We start from the raw sequence: 16,472 nt of genomic DNA on the forward strand, positions 1-16,472 counted from the left end.
GAACGCCTTGCGCCACCTGCTTAAGGTCGCAAAAAATGAAACTTATCGAAGTGAATTGGGTTTCTACTCTTTTGTTACATACTCTGTTGCTGTAATGAGTAAAAAAAAATATGTCTATGGATGAAATGCATCTGAAAGAAAAATGTAGTAAACTTACAACTGCTATGAGATAGCCTATATAATCCAAAACACATGAATGAAATTTCTTAAAATTGGAGGGTGACAGAAAATTTTTGCAAACATTCTTTTTCACTACCTTGAAATCTATAAGAAACATTCAAAGTACATTGAGGAACAGAAAATTCGTTAACACTTGTTTTTCAGTGTAATCAGTATTCTAGCATTGTTAGTTTATTTATTTCGATTTCAGATGACAAAATAATGAATTGTTAATCAATCAATTGATTTATTAATCAGTATTAAAGAAACTTCAGAAAAATCAAGGGAAATTTTGGCCAAATTTACAAATTTAACCCTCAATATCTCTGAGATAAATGAAGATATTTTATGAACTTTTGCAGTTTGACAAAACATATCTTGTCTTTCTAAAAAAGTCCGAACTATTCCGCTTGTGATAATTTGAAAAATTTATGATGCAAAATTACTTTTTAGGCACACACACACACACACACACATATATATATATATATATATATATATATGCACACACATTGTATGTGTGCGATTGTATAAGCATGAATTACTATTAAAGTCTCGAAAATTGTTTCATCTCTCAAACTAGCAAAGCAAGGCAAGCATCAAGTTACCTTGATAATAAGCACCTAACTTACTAGGCACTCGTTAAAGTGACAATAAGATCATTGCTTTAACAGCAGCAACGTTTCTGTATGCTTCAATTAACAGAATGTTTTTTTTTCTTGTTACGTAATAAATTAAATGAATATGATCAAACAATAAAATTATAACGATACGGAAGCCATGAGTGCGCATTACCTGGGTAAGATGTGAAAGTTTCATTAAAAATGCATGTATCACAATTAAGTGATATTTAATTGACCTTCTAAAATACTACTATGTTGTGTAAATAATGTATTATCTTTCAGAAAACGAAACTGACGAAATATTTTTTAAATCTAATGCATTATTAATAACAATATTTTATCGCTTTTTTAATTTCTTGAATGAAATATTTTCTGTAAATTAGTGTCAGCTGGAAAACGGACAAAGAGGAAAATAAAATAAATAATCAAAAGCAAAAATCTAGAAAATGCAATCAAATCTCCAGTTTCCCCGACAGAGTCGACAGAGTAGTGTTTAATTAATATTTAATTAACCTTTAAAAATATTATGTTATATAAATACTGTATTATCTTTCAGAAAAACAATCTAATAAAATATTTTTAAAATCTGAAAATAATATGGCATTAATAATAACATTTAATCATATTTTTAATTTCTGGAATGAAATAGTTTCTGCAAATTAGTGGCAGCTGATAATCAAAGAGTGAAAAAAAAATGAAAAAAATCGTCCGGGAAATTCTCGAAAATGAGAGCAAATCTCCAGTTTCCCGGACAGAGTAGTGAAAGCTTCCATGATGCTCTGCGCGACCTTCTGAGCTGTCTCCCCTGCAGTGTGATTTTAGCCCTTCCAAGATGTTTTCCCTCTGGTACCTGGCTTGCATCGTCAAAGGGTGAGTTTATTATTTTAAATTTATTTTTTTTAGCCTCTTGCGATATTTATCAGTATTAATTTTTGATTTGTTAGAATTTTTCCATCGAGAAAGGAAGCTGAAACAAGCGATTCCCACCCAAAAAATCAATTCTCCCCGTGGGAAGCTGCGCTGTAAACGGAACGGCTTGTGTTCTTTTTTAAGTTCACAATACACGTGCTACACTGTTGAGGAGGAGACAGAGTGTATATTTAACTTTTCCATTTGCTTGTTTAATTGAAGGAAAAAAGCTGAAACTTGTTGAAGTTTTGAAGCTTGTTGTGAAAAATATTTGCTTTTTAGGAATAAAACTTCTCATTAAGTTATAAAAATAAATCATTCATTAATTAGTGTTGGCAACTTTCCGTCGCTGAAAAATTCAATTCAGTGAAGATCTTCGATATAAGAGAGTTACGAAGACTTAATTTTGGTCTGTTTATTATTTTTTTTTAGAGTAGATCCACAGCGCCCTTCCCATTGTAGTCATCTGATCAACTGAATTACACCTAGAGTCTTGCACAATTCAGCTGCTGTTGAGATTTGTTTTAGATAAGTAGGAGTAGATATTATATTTGTGAATTAAAGAGAATAGGACTTTGGATAATCAAGATAATTTTCTTTATCAAGTAAGAAAGGTCAACAGTCAAAATGGAAAATCGGTCGATAGCTGTGTTGTTAAGTGCTATAGTCGCCGGCATTGCTGTGATATACTTTAACTGGTCTAAAAGGTGAGCTTCATCATCTGATATTGAAAAAATTGCCAAACCTGTTATTTTATTACAAAGTTGTGACATGTTTAGAATTATCAGATATATATGTGTTTTGTTTATTTTATAATTTAATTTTTAAACTTTAATTTGAAAAAGAATGTTGTTACGAGAAATAACTTCACAGTATATAACAAGATCATGTGATATGACTATTGATTAATATTTATGCTTGTGTCTGCTAGAATTAGTTCCGTTATAAACGGAAATATGCTAACGAGGTAGTGAATCATTGTCATAATGCTAATATTTCTCAAAAATATGCATCAAAGCGAGATACTCTGAAATAAATTAGTTTGACACAGTATCCTCCTGGAAGTATAAATTGTGCATTTACGAAATAGTGTACACAACTGCTTTGCTTTTTTTAAACGAGAAACAAAATTGCATAAAACTGGGTTTAAGCACTCTATATAAAAGTAAATTTTTACAATTTTTCTAATTGCTGAAGTATTTTTTAAGCGTAAGCTGTGCATCATGCAGGACTCAGCAAGATACTGCTAAATGCTTTTAGCATATGAGCCGTTAATTTTGAAAGTAGGACAAGTCTGTTTTTTGTTATTTCGAGATATTTAAGCTTTTGCATTTCAATAAATTAAAAATGTAAGAAAGTATTAATCGACATATCTTTTGTATTTTTTGCCATTAGAAATGTCAGTTTAAATTCCAATAGTTTTTATAAATCTGACAAAAATATTAAAGGTTTTATTAGAACTCAACGGAATTGCCGAATTAATGAATAATTGCAATCGTTAATTTAAATGGATAACATTTAAGTTGTTTATATATATATATATATCTTTAAAAAAATATATATATAGTCTTTATATATATAGTTTAAAAAAAAACTATTCAAAATACTTCTTCAATCGATAGAAAGTTGAATAAAACAGTGAAAAGATTTTTTGAATATTATTGAAAAAAATAAAAAGGAATAAGATGTATTTATTATTTATGAAATATGGTTCCCTCACCAATTACCAATATTAAAGATAGATCGGTAAAAAACCCTAAATTTTAAACATGATGTTAAACCATCACATTTGCTTCACTAAACAACCGCAGCTAAATTTTGCCGTACGATTCAATAATTTCAATGTAAAAAGATGGACTTGCATCATTTTCAAACTAAACACATTCACAACAATGTTAAGAGTCAAACATTCTCTCTAACTTTTGACTTTAAGTGTTTTGACTCCAATATACTTACAGATAAAAAGATCACACTAAGTCTATAATTACGATTATCTTCTTTTTTTTTTTTCAAAAATGAATTTGACCCATTGTCTACATAAACAGCTGAAATATCGAATGATAAGTGATGTATCAATCACTAGTGTTAAATTCCTGCACCTTTCAGTAAGCTTTCAATTAAAATTCTTATCTGTAGCGCTGCAAAAAACTTCGTAGTGATAATTTATTGATGTTAAATGTTTTGTTATCTACACCGTAGTAACTTCATTACTTTTAAATATGATTTTCAATTTCCTATTCATGTATTTTCTTTAGCTTATGCTGTTAATGCATTTTTTAATTAGCTATCATATAAATTGTATAATAAGTTAAAGAATTATAGGAAGGAATTTTCGATACTGATTCATGATAATTTGCTATGTCTATGTGCAATAGTCTGCAATAGTCGACAAAATGTATGGTTTTATAGTAATATATAAAAGTAAATTAAAAAAAATATTCCTTTCTCGATATATAATACCTAAAATATAAAATTAAAAAACTTCATTTATTGATATTGAAATTATTATGCAGATTTCTAATCTTATTATGCGTAAAAAAATTCCATCGACTAAATAAATCATTTCTAAACAGAAACACACTGATTTAAACAGGTTTTATTTTTGGTAATGTACTTACTCCTTAATCTTTTATACATAAAACAATGTGATAAAAACTGCATTTCAAAATGAATACAACAATTATTGCTTCGCATTTAAATCTATAAAAGACAACATTAATCAATTAGTTCTTGTTACATTACTATATTTATGTCTTATGCGTATAGATCCATACGATTGATTAATTCATAGTTAGTATATAAAATGTCCTAAAATCAAAACAGGCGCATAAAGGGATTTTTCAAATTCAGTGGCTGTATACTAATCAAAATGTGGGGAATTCTAAGAGTTGAATACAACAGTAAAGTTACTTTCCATCTTTAAACTAAGGAAAAGATCGGCATTTATATGAGAACCACGTCATAAGTCTATTTTATACAATTATCCTTACCATAGAAAGTATTGTACTTTCCCCCATAGATTCTAACACGGTTCTCAAGTAATCTGATACTATTTTTTACTACGATACAATCACGATGGATTCTAATTTTAGTAGTAACAGTTTTGTAGTTTCCTAACGAAAGTTTCTCCCAGGGGAAAAAAGACAACAATGATAAAGCATTTTATTCGATTAATTGCATAAGATATAAATAGTATGTAGCATAATATTAACCTTATATTAGACTTAAAAGTAAATAATAGTATTTGAATTAACAATAAGTTTGTTCCGAACTAACTCTATTAACAAATGAGCTGTATCGAAAATTTCATTTTTTTTTTTCCTTTTAAATTAGTGGAAAGTGGAGCAAAGCCGCACCTTTAAGTTTTGAGGTGAAATTAAAGGGCATTGAGAGATATTTCTAGAATAAAAAAAAGTCAAAACACTCCCTTATACATTTGAGAGGAAGTATTCTGAGTTTTTTAATTGTTAGTTTATGTAGTCATTTTATCATATATTTTTTCAACGTTTAGAAAAAAACGATTTCGCCCTACGCGTAGGGCAAAACCATCATTTTGAAAATTATAACCTAAGGGTACAAAGCAACTTGTGAAGTTTCATTGCTAAGAAAAATATAATTCTGAACACAGTGAGTTCGTATTGTTACTTATTCCATACAAAATTATTAGTCATCATGATATAAAATGGAGTTTTCAATAAAGTTTTTTTTTTTTTTTTTTGTAAATTCTGAAGCTAATCTAAATAACCGATATACATTAAGTACGCCTTCAACTACTTTTATAGCAGTTACTTAAATAATTGATATTTTTTTTCTTCAAATAGTAGCACAATTTACGCAAAAATGATTTGGCTCGCTCATTGAAAGAAGGAGTATTTCTACTCTAAGGACCCGCCTGTACTGTTTTGCCCCACTTTTACCTAGTTATCGCAAATCTTCCGGTGAATCTAGTTTTATGCCTTACCTCTAACCGATTAAAGCAAAGTAAATTTTTTTTATAGAAGGAGAAAAATGTTTGTAACTTCCGAAAACAATATCAGATTTATTCCCTGAATTTGTTATTCATGTTTCATTAAATCAAGATTTTTTAATTAAGAAATTTGTAATGCTCACATACAAAGTTTAAAGAAATTCAACATTAAACTACTGTAAAATGATACAATACGAAATTTTAAAATTGATTATTTTAAAGAAAAACAATGTAAACATAATTTTGACGTAATAGTTTTTTCACTTGAGCTTAAAGAAAACCAAAATAGTTTGGAGAGAAATGGAATAAAATTTATCCCGAAACAAAAAGTTTTACTTTTTAATCATTGCTAATCGCAATACCAACTACAGTAAGAATAATAATATTAAAAATAGTTTTCAAAAATTAGGGACACAGCAACATTTTAACCTCAACAATAATCTGTTTCATCAAAAAATTCATTTTTGACGTTTTCTATTTTTGACTGAAAGTCAAAATTTATAATGCTTCAGTTGAATTTGTCAATTTGCTCATCATCGGCAACTTTTTCTTTTCTCATGAAAAAAATTTAAAAAGACATTGAGCAAAAAGGTTTGAGCGTTGTAAGGTTTTTGAATAAAAATTTTTGGATTTCAACTAGGGATGCCTCAATTAATCGGAAATAATCGGTAATCGGTCATAATTGGCCACTCTGCCGATTTTTTTTTGTAAATGGCAAATTTTCACTGAAAGTTTTTTTAATTAAAATTACTTTGAGTATACCCAGAGCTAGAGAGTATGTCGAATTAGTTTATAAACAATATAAATAAATTACTGCACCAAAATGTAACTTACTACAACAAAAGGTATCATGTTGCTATAAATCCATAGAAATAACAATTGGAGCATAGAATTTGAAATAATTAAATAACTCACTTTTAAAAGTAGCTATTGAATTAATTTATCTAGGTTTCCCTCACGTCATAAGAAGTTAACATTGATAGAGAAGATTAAATAATTTATAAATAATTTGCAAAAAATGAGGATAATCACTGTCACTTTTTGAAGCACGAAAACATCAAAAGATTTTTATGAATACCTTTTAAAGGGAAACTCACTACCGCTTGATAAGTCCCGAACCTGTCACTCATTTATGCCTCGTCGTGGATCCTCAGCACAGTTACAGTAAATAACTTAATTTTCAATATCATGAGTCTCATCATCTTCTCCCGAGATGACTTTGCGCATGTAGTCTCATGTTTTCTCACCTGAGAATGAGACAAAATAACTAATATAAACAATGACTTTGTACAAAACGCTAAAATTGCAACATCTAAAAAATGAGAAAAAGGAAACATCAACCATATTTAAAATCAGTATTATATTTACCTGTATTGTCATGTTTTACAACACAAAATTTCATGTTTTATTACTGACATGGGATATGAAGTTTTCTAAAAGTAGCGCAAAATTTTCAATATTATCATCGATATAATGCATGAAGTTTTCTAAAAGCCGCCCAACATTTTCAATTTCATCACCGACATGAAATATGAAGTTTTCTAAGGGCCACAATATTTCAAATTTCATAATAAGTAATGATGTTCAAATGTATTATGTGTTTGATTTTGCGAGTTTTGTTATCATTCTTCGTGACGATGAAGTCATACGTGGAACATTAGTTACACTAAATAGAACAAATGCTTAAAAATTAAGAGCTTTTAAAAGAAAGAGAGAGATAAATTATAGCTTTTGCCGTAAATAGTGATGTAGACATAAAATATTTGGTAAAAAATTAGAAAACGAAGTTCATTTAGAAGTATTTCTCTTGAACGGGTAAAGTATTCATTTTTTTACCTACTTAATAGAGCTAAAAATGAAAAATATTTCCAATACTTTTGCTATATTTTGGAACAAATTTACATTTCTAGTCACTAAACGTTAAATGATTTTAAACCATGCAAAAAATATCCTTGCTATGATTAGTACACAACGAGTTTTTAAGACGTATTCTACGCCAATTGCTTTTCCTCTTCAGAAAATGTACCCGAATCAATTCCCTTACAGGCGTTTTCAAAATTGAATGTTACGAGCAATGATGTGTGACTTTTGAGCTGTTCGAAACTCAACAGAATTATTGAAGTAAAAAAAGAAATGAAGCAAGGGGCTGATTTGTAGACTTTTTTAATACTAAAGTTATTGTCGACACAAGTAGGGGGAAAAGAGGGGAGCTGTCAAACTAAAAATGAGAACAAGGAGGCCGGCAGAAATATGTTTTTATATTTTTATTGTTACGTTATTATATTTTTATTTTTCGCTAGTTTTCTTTTTTATTAAAATATTTTTTTAAATTTTTTTTTATTTTTTTTACTTATTTATTTATTTTCAATGATTACTGAGATGTATTTTCATCTTAGTTATATATATAAAAAAAAATATAAATTGTATCTCTGATTACATCATTTTTGTATATTTGTAGTTTTTGAAGTATATTGTAGTTTGTCTTGTTTTATCTTAATTAATTTCATTTCAAAATTCTTTGCACTCCCCCCCCCCCTGCTGGCGCTCGTGAACACAAACATGGCATTAATATTGTTCGTGATACATTTTGCAGTTTTCTTAAGTATTTTGTAGTTCATACTTTCTTTAAAATGAATTTAACTTAACATTAATGATTATTCAAATTTTTTTTTTTTTAGTATCGTAAACGCGGGCTACTTCGACCCACATTTTGGAACTTTTCTCATCTTTTCTCAATAATTTTGTAATTATTCATATTTCCAAGCTATGGAAAACTCTTTTACACTTCTAGAGTTCTCTTAATTTAATTTTTGAATACTGATCACTTTTTTTCATAGTACGAGGCATGTTTTTAAAGTAAGTACCGTTTTGATATAAAAAAAGAACGAGTACAGATAGAGCAAAGAAATTAATTGCACAAAAATCTACCATCCTTACGCTATTTTTTGACATTGCTCCCGTGATTTTCCAAGCATTTGTCATAGCGTGGTACAGGTTTTTGTATACCTATTCATAAAAAATTGCCGCCTGTGTAGTCAGCCATGGGATAACATGTTCTCTGAGCTCATTATTGCTGTTGTGCCACAGACCACCTACGAAAGACTTTAGATGCCGAAACAAATGAAAGATGTTGCGAGCGAGGTGAGGGCAGACCAGAGGATGTTCAAAAACGCCCCAGCCAAAGCCCTGTAAGAGTCCTCATGGCTGACTACACAGGCGGCAATTTTCTATGAATAGGTATACAAAAAACCTGTACCACGCTATGACAAATGCTTGGAAAATCACGGGAGCAATGTCAAAAAATAGCGTAAGGATGGTAGATTTTTGTGCAATAAATTTCTTTGCTCAATCTGTACTCGTTCTTTTTTTATATCAAAACGGTACTTACTTTAAAAACATGCCTCGTATTATTATCCTTTTTAATTTGTTTTTATTTGGGCCAATGTCACCCTTACGTTTGGGTTACTTTGGTCCAAAGTGGTTTTCCTTATTTAAAATCATTGTAGAAATAAATAGAGCCAAAGAAAGACGTGTGTTCATAGGAAAAATTATTTATGTGGAAAAAAAAAAAAAAAAAAAAACTTTTTTAACAAGAAGTTTCAGTCACACATATTTGTTTTAAGGAAAATTAAAAATATTTATATAAAGTGTGTGCATACCTAGTTATTGGCTCAAAAATTACTGACGGATATCATCTTTTCATCAGTTTTGGGGGTTGAATAATTTGATTAATATAGCTACATTCATAAAACAAAGGATCCTAATTTTTTGGTCACTTCCAAAACTTTTTGGGGCATTCCATGTGCTCTCAACATTAGCTCCTTCTCTCGCATGGACAGCTATCCTGGAAACCTGAGCTCATTCTATTCTACAGTAAAAAAATTCCGTAAACTTTCCAACACATTTAACAAAATTTGTAAGAAGTAGATACAACTGGGTCAACGTTTTCTAAACCTGCTGCAACTCTTAGTTCCTCTTCGTTCTTTAGTTCCATAATAAAAGCCATGTAACTGAGCCTTGATGATTTGAATCTGTAATCGCTCTTCAAATACGTTGGTGAGAATACCTGGTTTTTTCTTGCGATTTTCCTGTTTATAGTTTTACGTTTACCTTTTTTTTTTTCTCTTCCAATTCTCCCAGACATCTTTTTTTTTTTTTTTCCAAGTTTTTATGTTGGGCCAAAGTAGGTCGTGATTTTAAGGTTAGAAGTTATTTTGTTGTTGTGAAATTTTTAAACAAAAACCTTAACAGCTATAGAAGTACAACTGTGCTACTACATAAAGTATTGAATAGTGCTCATAAATATGTACTGAACTAACTCTTAGCTGACATGGAACTGTTACTGCATGATCTTAGCCTAAAAGATGATAAAGACACAGGTTAGCACAAGGAGCACAAAACCACTTGTGCTGCTCCTTATGGAGAGCTATGAAATTGCTTGGTATACATTACTGAGTCCTTGAGGCTGCTCTGTAACGGATTTTCTCAAAATGTATTTTAAAATTGCTTCCTGAAGGTTTACAGAAAACGTTGTATCTTTTCCTCAATTTGGGCCAAAGAAGATCCCTAGGGCCAAAGTAGCCAGCGTTTACGGTTACTAAAAAAATTAATATTAATTGAATAATATTTTTTCAATTAAAATAATTTTATTTTTAAAAGCAAGGGGCTGCAAGTATATAGTAGGGTCTGGTGGGGGAAAGTGGTCAATGGGGTAAAGTGGTCATACGTCAAATAAATGGCTATAGCTTGGAAATAAATGTTCGAATGAATGTAAAAATTTTATTTTAGAGTAGGACAGTTACAAACTACATTTTGAATACAAAATTTTACAACTGGAAAAATTTTATTTGGTGAAAAAAAATATTTTGCGTGAATATGAAAAATTTTAAAATCTAAACACCTATTTTAACTTCCTTGGGAAATTTTGTTTGTTAGAATTACGAACAGATTGACTGCACAGGAAGCTTCCTACATGTCTCAAGAACTCTTATTCATTAGTAGTTAGCTGAATCTATTTAAGGTAATTTTTTAGAACAATTTAAGTAAGGTGGGGTAAAGCGGTCATAATATTAGGTTTAACGAATATTGTTCTTCTAATGTCACTTAATCTTTAAGTATAAGAGAGATACAGATTAAATATTAATTTTACTTAATATGTATTGTTTTTACAGTAAACGGGGTTAAATATACGAGTATATGCTTATTTATACGCATAAATACTCGTGTAGGCACGTACATAGCCGAATTCACATAAATGCGCCAATAAATACGTATATGAGTATGTCCAAGTAATTTTTATCCATACAGCTATACATTCTATTATACACGTATATGCTCGCTTATACTCATATATACATGAAAACTTATATACTCAGGTAGACACGTAATATACGCGGTCGTACTCGAGTACACATTTACATACAAGCATAAGAAATACAAGTATACAGGGTGAGTTTAAACTCTTGAGCAAATTATTAAAAGGTGTTTGAAGGGAGGATAAGAAGGAAGAATCATAAGGAACATATGGTCACAAACACAATGCTGACGCGCTACATGCACGCAAAGCCAGAAACTGATGGATGCAAAAAAAGTCAAATTTATTACACAAAGACAATTTTACACAACATTTTAGATCTCAAGAAAGTTTTAAAGCAATTGATGAAATTTGCGGCCTGCAGCTGTAATAAATGTGCGTCGCAAAAACAAAGCACTCTCTGTTGCAATAACGAGACTTTTGAAAAACTTTCATCAGCCGCTGCGCCTTTGTTGCGATGCTGCTACAGGCCGTAACTTTTAACAACTGCTCTAAATATTTCTTAAAAACTAAAATATTAGGTAAAATCATCTTAGTGCAACAAATTTGTGACCTGCTTTGCATCCATCAGTTTGTGGCTTTTTGTGCATGTAGCGCGTCAGTGATTATAACTTCCTTATGATTCTTAGCTTCTTATCCTTCCCTCTCACACCCCTTTGATTTTTGCTCAAGAGCTAAAATTCACTCTGTAGGTCGACATATAATATAAGCGTATATTCTCGTGTATACACACATGTACTGGTGTATGCATGTAAATGTACGTATATACGTCTATACAGGTATATGATCGTGTTTGCGCGTATACATGAATATATACTCGTGCTTCCATATATATATGTGAGTAGATACATACTCAAAGACGCACTGGATGTATCCCCGAATTAACTCGTGTACACCCGTATATGTATGTATGTACACTTATGTATGCGTATATATGTCTACTTTACACATATATACTCAAGTATGCACGTATTTTCTTGAGATACAAGTGCATACGTGCATATGATGTTCGTTTATACGCGTATATACTCGTATACACATGACACGTGTATACACGTGACACGTATGTACTCATGTAGACACGTATACATGCTTATGTACTCGTATATATGCTCGTATATACACGTATATACTTGAGTAGGCACGTGCATGCATATATATGATGGCATGTATCTGCTCATATAAGAACGTGTTTACTCGTATATAACAACACGAATATATTCGTACACGCATGTACTCGTGAATATACTTGTAGTTATAAAAACAGCAAAAATATACAAATTTTAGGGTTATTTATAATGATTTTGCATCTATTTTTAACTATGACCACTTTACCCCATGCTATGACCACTTTCCCCCACCCCATGCTGTAAAGTGGTCATAAAAACATAGGGAAAAGAATGCTATAAAACTACTAAAATCAATGTTTTTCTTCCTAAAACTCAATGGACCGTGTTCTTTAATAATGCAATGTAAAATAACAATAAAAAAATTAAAGTGTTTAAAGAATTTGTTGTATTTATTATCCACCTAAGTTGAAAACCTGCGATTTTATGACCACTTTACCCCACCAGACCCTATACTTAGTATTTTAACAGTAAATCAGTAATTCTCTACGAGTTATTGTATGGCTCCCACGGATGAGAGGGCATTACAATATAGCAAACAATCCTATTCATTGCAATACAATGCAAGTAATGAGCATTCCCTGTTTACTTTATTCAATTTTAAACATTTCAGTGAGGGAAAATGTATTTTTTTACAAAGGGCAAAATATGTAATTGAATGAAGTCGATGAAAGATGGAAGTATGAAGAAAATGAGAAGGAGGATAACTTTAAAATAAAAAAAAGGAAAAAAAAACATCAAAAATGTAATTATTGATTTCTTTTAGTTCATGTAATCCAATGGGAAAAATATTTTTTTAAAGTATGTAGACATGTATGAAGCAGTAAGTTACCACCCTTTAGTCAGGGCTAAGGCAGAAGCTAGAAATAATTTTTCGCATTTTATTTCGGCATAAATGAAGCGCTGAATTGTTCCTCCCTTCGTGTTGAATGTTCAACTTTGTTTCTTTCTAAAACTCTGCTATAGTTAGTTATTACAACAAATTTCAACAAATTCAGTTTTTATTGCAGAGCATTTTATAGTAATTACAATTATGAGTCAAAGATTATTATTATTTTTTTTTTTTTGTGTGTAATACAGGAGTTTCTAAATTTTTCGGATTTGCGGTACCCTTTGAAAAATTAGAATTTTCTCACGACACCCGTTTACTACAATTTATTATGTTATACATATTGATATCGTGAAAACTTCACGGCATCTCTCTCTTTTCCCTGCGGCACCTCAGGCACTGCCCCTTCTCAATTAGAATGCAATGCCTAAGGGTACCACGGCCAACACTTTGGGAACACCTGCTGTAATAGAGGGGAATAAGTTTTGATTAGTACACGTTTACTGTGGCTTACTAAAATGTTACAACTTCATTACAATGATTAATTAAATCAGCATAATGAATTATTAAGTATCGGAATGTTCAGGGCTTCAGTTTTTGCTCCACAGAGACAAATTCTATACATTATTACCATTAATATTGTTATTATTATTTTTTTTTGTCAAATCTAAATGTAAAAATTTTTCTCCCAGAAAGTAAGTCACTACTACATATAATTTCAAAATCTCGACTTAAAATCAGGATTATTCTCTATTACAGTAGTTGTCAACCTTTTTAAGGCTATTACCTAAAAACGTGTAATTTATTAGTAATTACCTCCCCTCTAAAAAAAAAAGTTTAATCTAAAAACAATTTTTCTATTGTATTTTTTTCCCTTCTATTTCAAAAATAAATAATTATTTTAATATTGATTGTATTCATTCAGTTAAAGAAAACACCTGCTTCTTAGCAATTTGTTATAAAATGAAGCAATGGATAATGAGACGGTTGATGTTATGATATTCCTTCGTCGTTACAATTTGTTGAATGGCTGTTGTTTCGGCCAGTGCAAATCGTAAGACGAACTCCAAGCTTATTATCTTTTTCTTTTAATCATTCGCTAATGATTATCTAATTGGTAGCTTTGATACACATGATTTTTAATAATTTTGTCTTGTGACTGATTTCTGACTCAATCCTGGAACTTATTTTTACCCCTCGGAAAATCCCATACCATTGAGGGTAATTACCCCAAGGTAGGGACCCGCTGCTCTGTAATAACATTACAAGTTTGAGGATAAGCTCGTGCCTTTTTTAAAGACATCATCAACATACAGAAGAAAGGCGGGAACTGACTAGGATCACTCTCCTACAATTGAGCATGAGAAATTTGGAGCAGCGCCAGGAAATTGCAAAATCAATAGTTTTCTCGGACACAGTTCACTTTCCTCTGAAACGCCGCATTACTTTTAGGCTTAGTTAAAGAGAAGAATGCTTGGGGACAATTTGCTTGCGGCAGAAATACAGCTCAGAGAAGCAATGAAATACCAATTCTCCAACGTTAGTCTCCAATATAATTAATATTGGGAAATTGTTAGCATAGTTTTCAAGTTTTCCTTTTAATTATATTTTTGAGAGCAGGTTGTTTAGGGCAGACATCAGAAAACGGATAACTGTATTACATTAAGGAAAGAGTTATTATTCAAAAAATAAAAAATAATATATATATATATATATATATATATATATATATATATATATATATATATATAATTGAAGAAATACAGCAAGTCTTTCCGTTTAAATTATAAGCGCGTTTTTTTTTTTTTTATCTACTCCACTAGCACATGATACTCAAATGATAAGATTAAAAACTTCTAATGAGTAACGGAAACCAATGTTCAGATATGAAAAAGGCAAGTTTAAGCTCCTCATATCTGCACTGTTACTTTATCACTGTAAAGCTGGGATTTTCAAATTTCTAGAAGAAGATATACTAAATCTTTGACTATATTTAGTGCTTTCATGTAATATTCAGCCTGTATTTTAAAGATATCTTAGGAAAGAAGGTCATGAATAAAACGAAATGAACCACAAACTTCAAAGAAAAAGAAAGTCGGACAAATGCATACATACCAGAAAATACTAAAATAGTAAGAGTAAATGCCTTGCGTTAAGCAGCAAAGAGCTAATGCGAGGTAAAATCTTTACTAATAATAAAGCTGAAAGTCTGTTTAGATCTCTCTCTGTATGGATGTCTGGATCGGTCTATGTCAGGATCTCTGTAACGTGCATAGCGCCTAGACCGTTGATCCGATTTTCATGAAATTTGGTAAAAATTTAGTTTGTAGCATGGGTGTGGGCACCTCGAAGCGAATTTTCGAAAATTCGATTTTGTTCTTTTTTTTTTATTCAAATTTTAAGAAACTTTTACCGAGCAAATTATCACAACGTGGACGAATAAATTACGAAATTATCATAATTTGGAACAGTAACATGGGCAAGCAAATGAATACAACAAATTGGCGAAAAATTCATCATCCATTATTTGTAAATATACAGGCGAACCAAATGACCTTTTAATTTTCTACTACGGGCAAAGCCGTGCGTGTACCACTAGTATGAAATAAAATGAAATGAAAATAAGTTTGTAGAAAGTACGAAAGCATCACACATCAGACCAACAGACCCATGGGAGTTAAAAGAGTTGCTGGCAATAATTGTATTTAGCGATTAACTATTTATTCTAAAGACTACGCAAATTTAGTCCTCGTAAAAACGTTTTCAGCTTTAAACAGACGTTGAATAATACGGTAAAGGCAGACAATAAAACTGAAGTGAAATCATTATAAAACAAAAATAAACAAATGTACAGTACAGACTGTCGAATCTTTAATTTTCCCCGAGGCAGGGCAAATCTTGAAACTGCCACCCTAACCCATCTTTTTTAAAGTTTTTATATCATGTTTCAACGAAAAAACAATGAAACAAGATGAAGGTGTAGCTCCCCAGAAGTTGCTGCCCGGGGAGAAGGCTCGAAGTGCTCCCGCCTAGATCCAGTACCGAGTAAAAATACAAAAATAATATTATTGTGTACAATAAAAATGTACTGGGTTGAAATAACAACTTCCTTAACCTAAGGCAGCACTATCATATAATAAAAAAGCCAATGAAATATACAAATGTAAAAATAGTTTTTTGAATTAATAATTCATCTTAGTCCAGAACAAAACAAAAAAGAAATTTTTTCCCAACTCTTCTAGCTCCCGGATTGCTGATGAGTCAGAGATTTGTTACCTCTCAACAATCCCATATTATTTTTACTTTTAATGTATTCAGTATATATATTGCATAAGAGCGGACCGAAAATGCGTATTTCCATTTCGATATACACTTGATATATTTTCCGATAAGCTACTTATTATAGCAGATGAAAAGTTCTTTGGAATGCTGAAAGCTGAAGGAAACATAATGATAAAAAAAAGAAGAAAAAACTATATCTTTTAGTCGCGCATAACCATCAAAGTTAAGAACATTTTAAAAAAAGGCCAATCTCTTATCTTTT

General features: G+C 30.7%; 1 protein-coding gene across 1 annotated transcript in view; it reads left to right on the top strand.

The window, feature by feature from the left end:
- Positions 1-1,512: 1,512 nt before the first annotated feature.
- LOC129219269 (arginine kinase Lit v 2-like) overlaps positions 1,513-16,472 on the top strand; it is a 68,463-nt gene continuing 53,503 nt past the window's right edge. Inside the window, 1 exon segment of the mRNA XM_054853600.1 lies at positions 1,513-1,652. Coding sequence (XP_054709575.1) covers positions 1,615-1,652 — 38 coding nt within the window. The 5' untranslated portion in view covers positions 1,513-1,614.

The sequence above is a fragment of the Uloborus diversus genome, chromosome 3, assembly GCF_026930045.1.
Source record: "Uloborus diversus isolate 005 chromosome 3, Udiv.v.3.1, whole genome shotgun sequence".
Taxonomy (NCBI): domain Eukaryota; kingdom Metazoa; phylum Arthropoda; class Arachnida; order Araneae; family Uloboridae; genus Uloborus; species Uloborus diversus.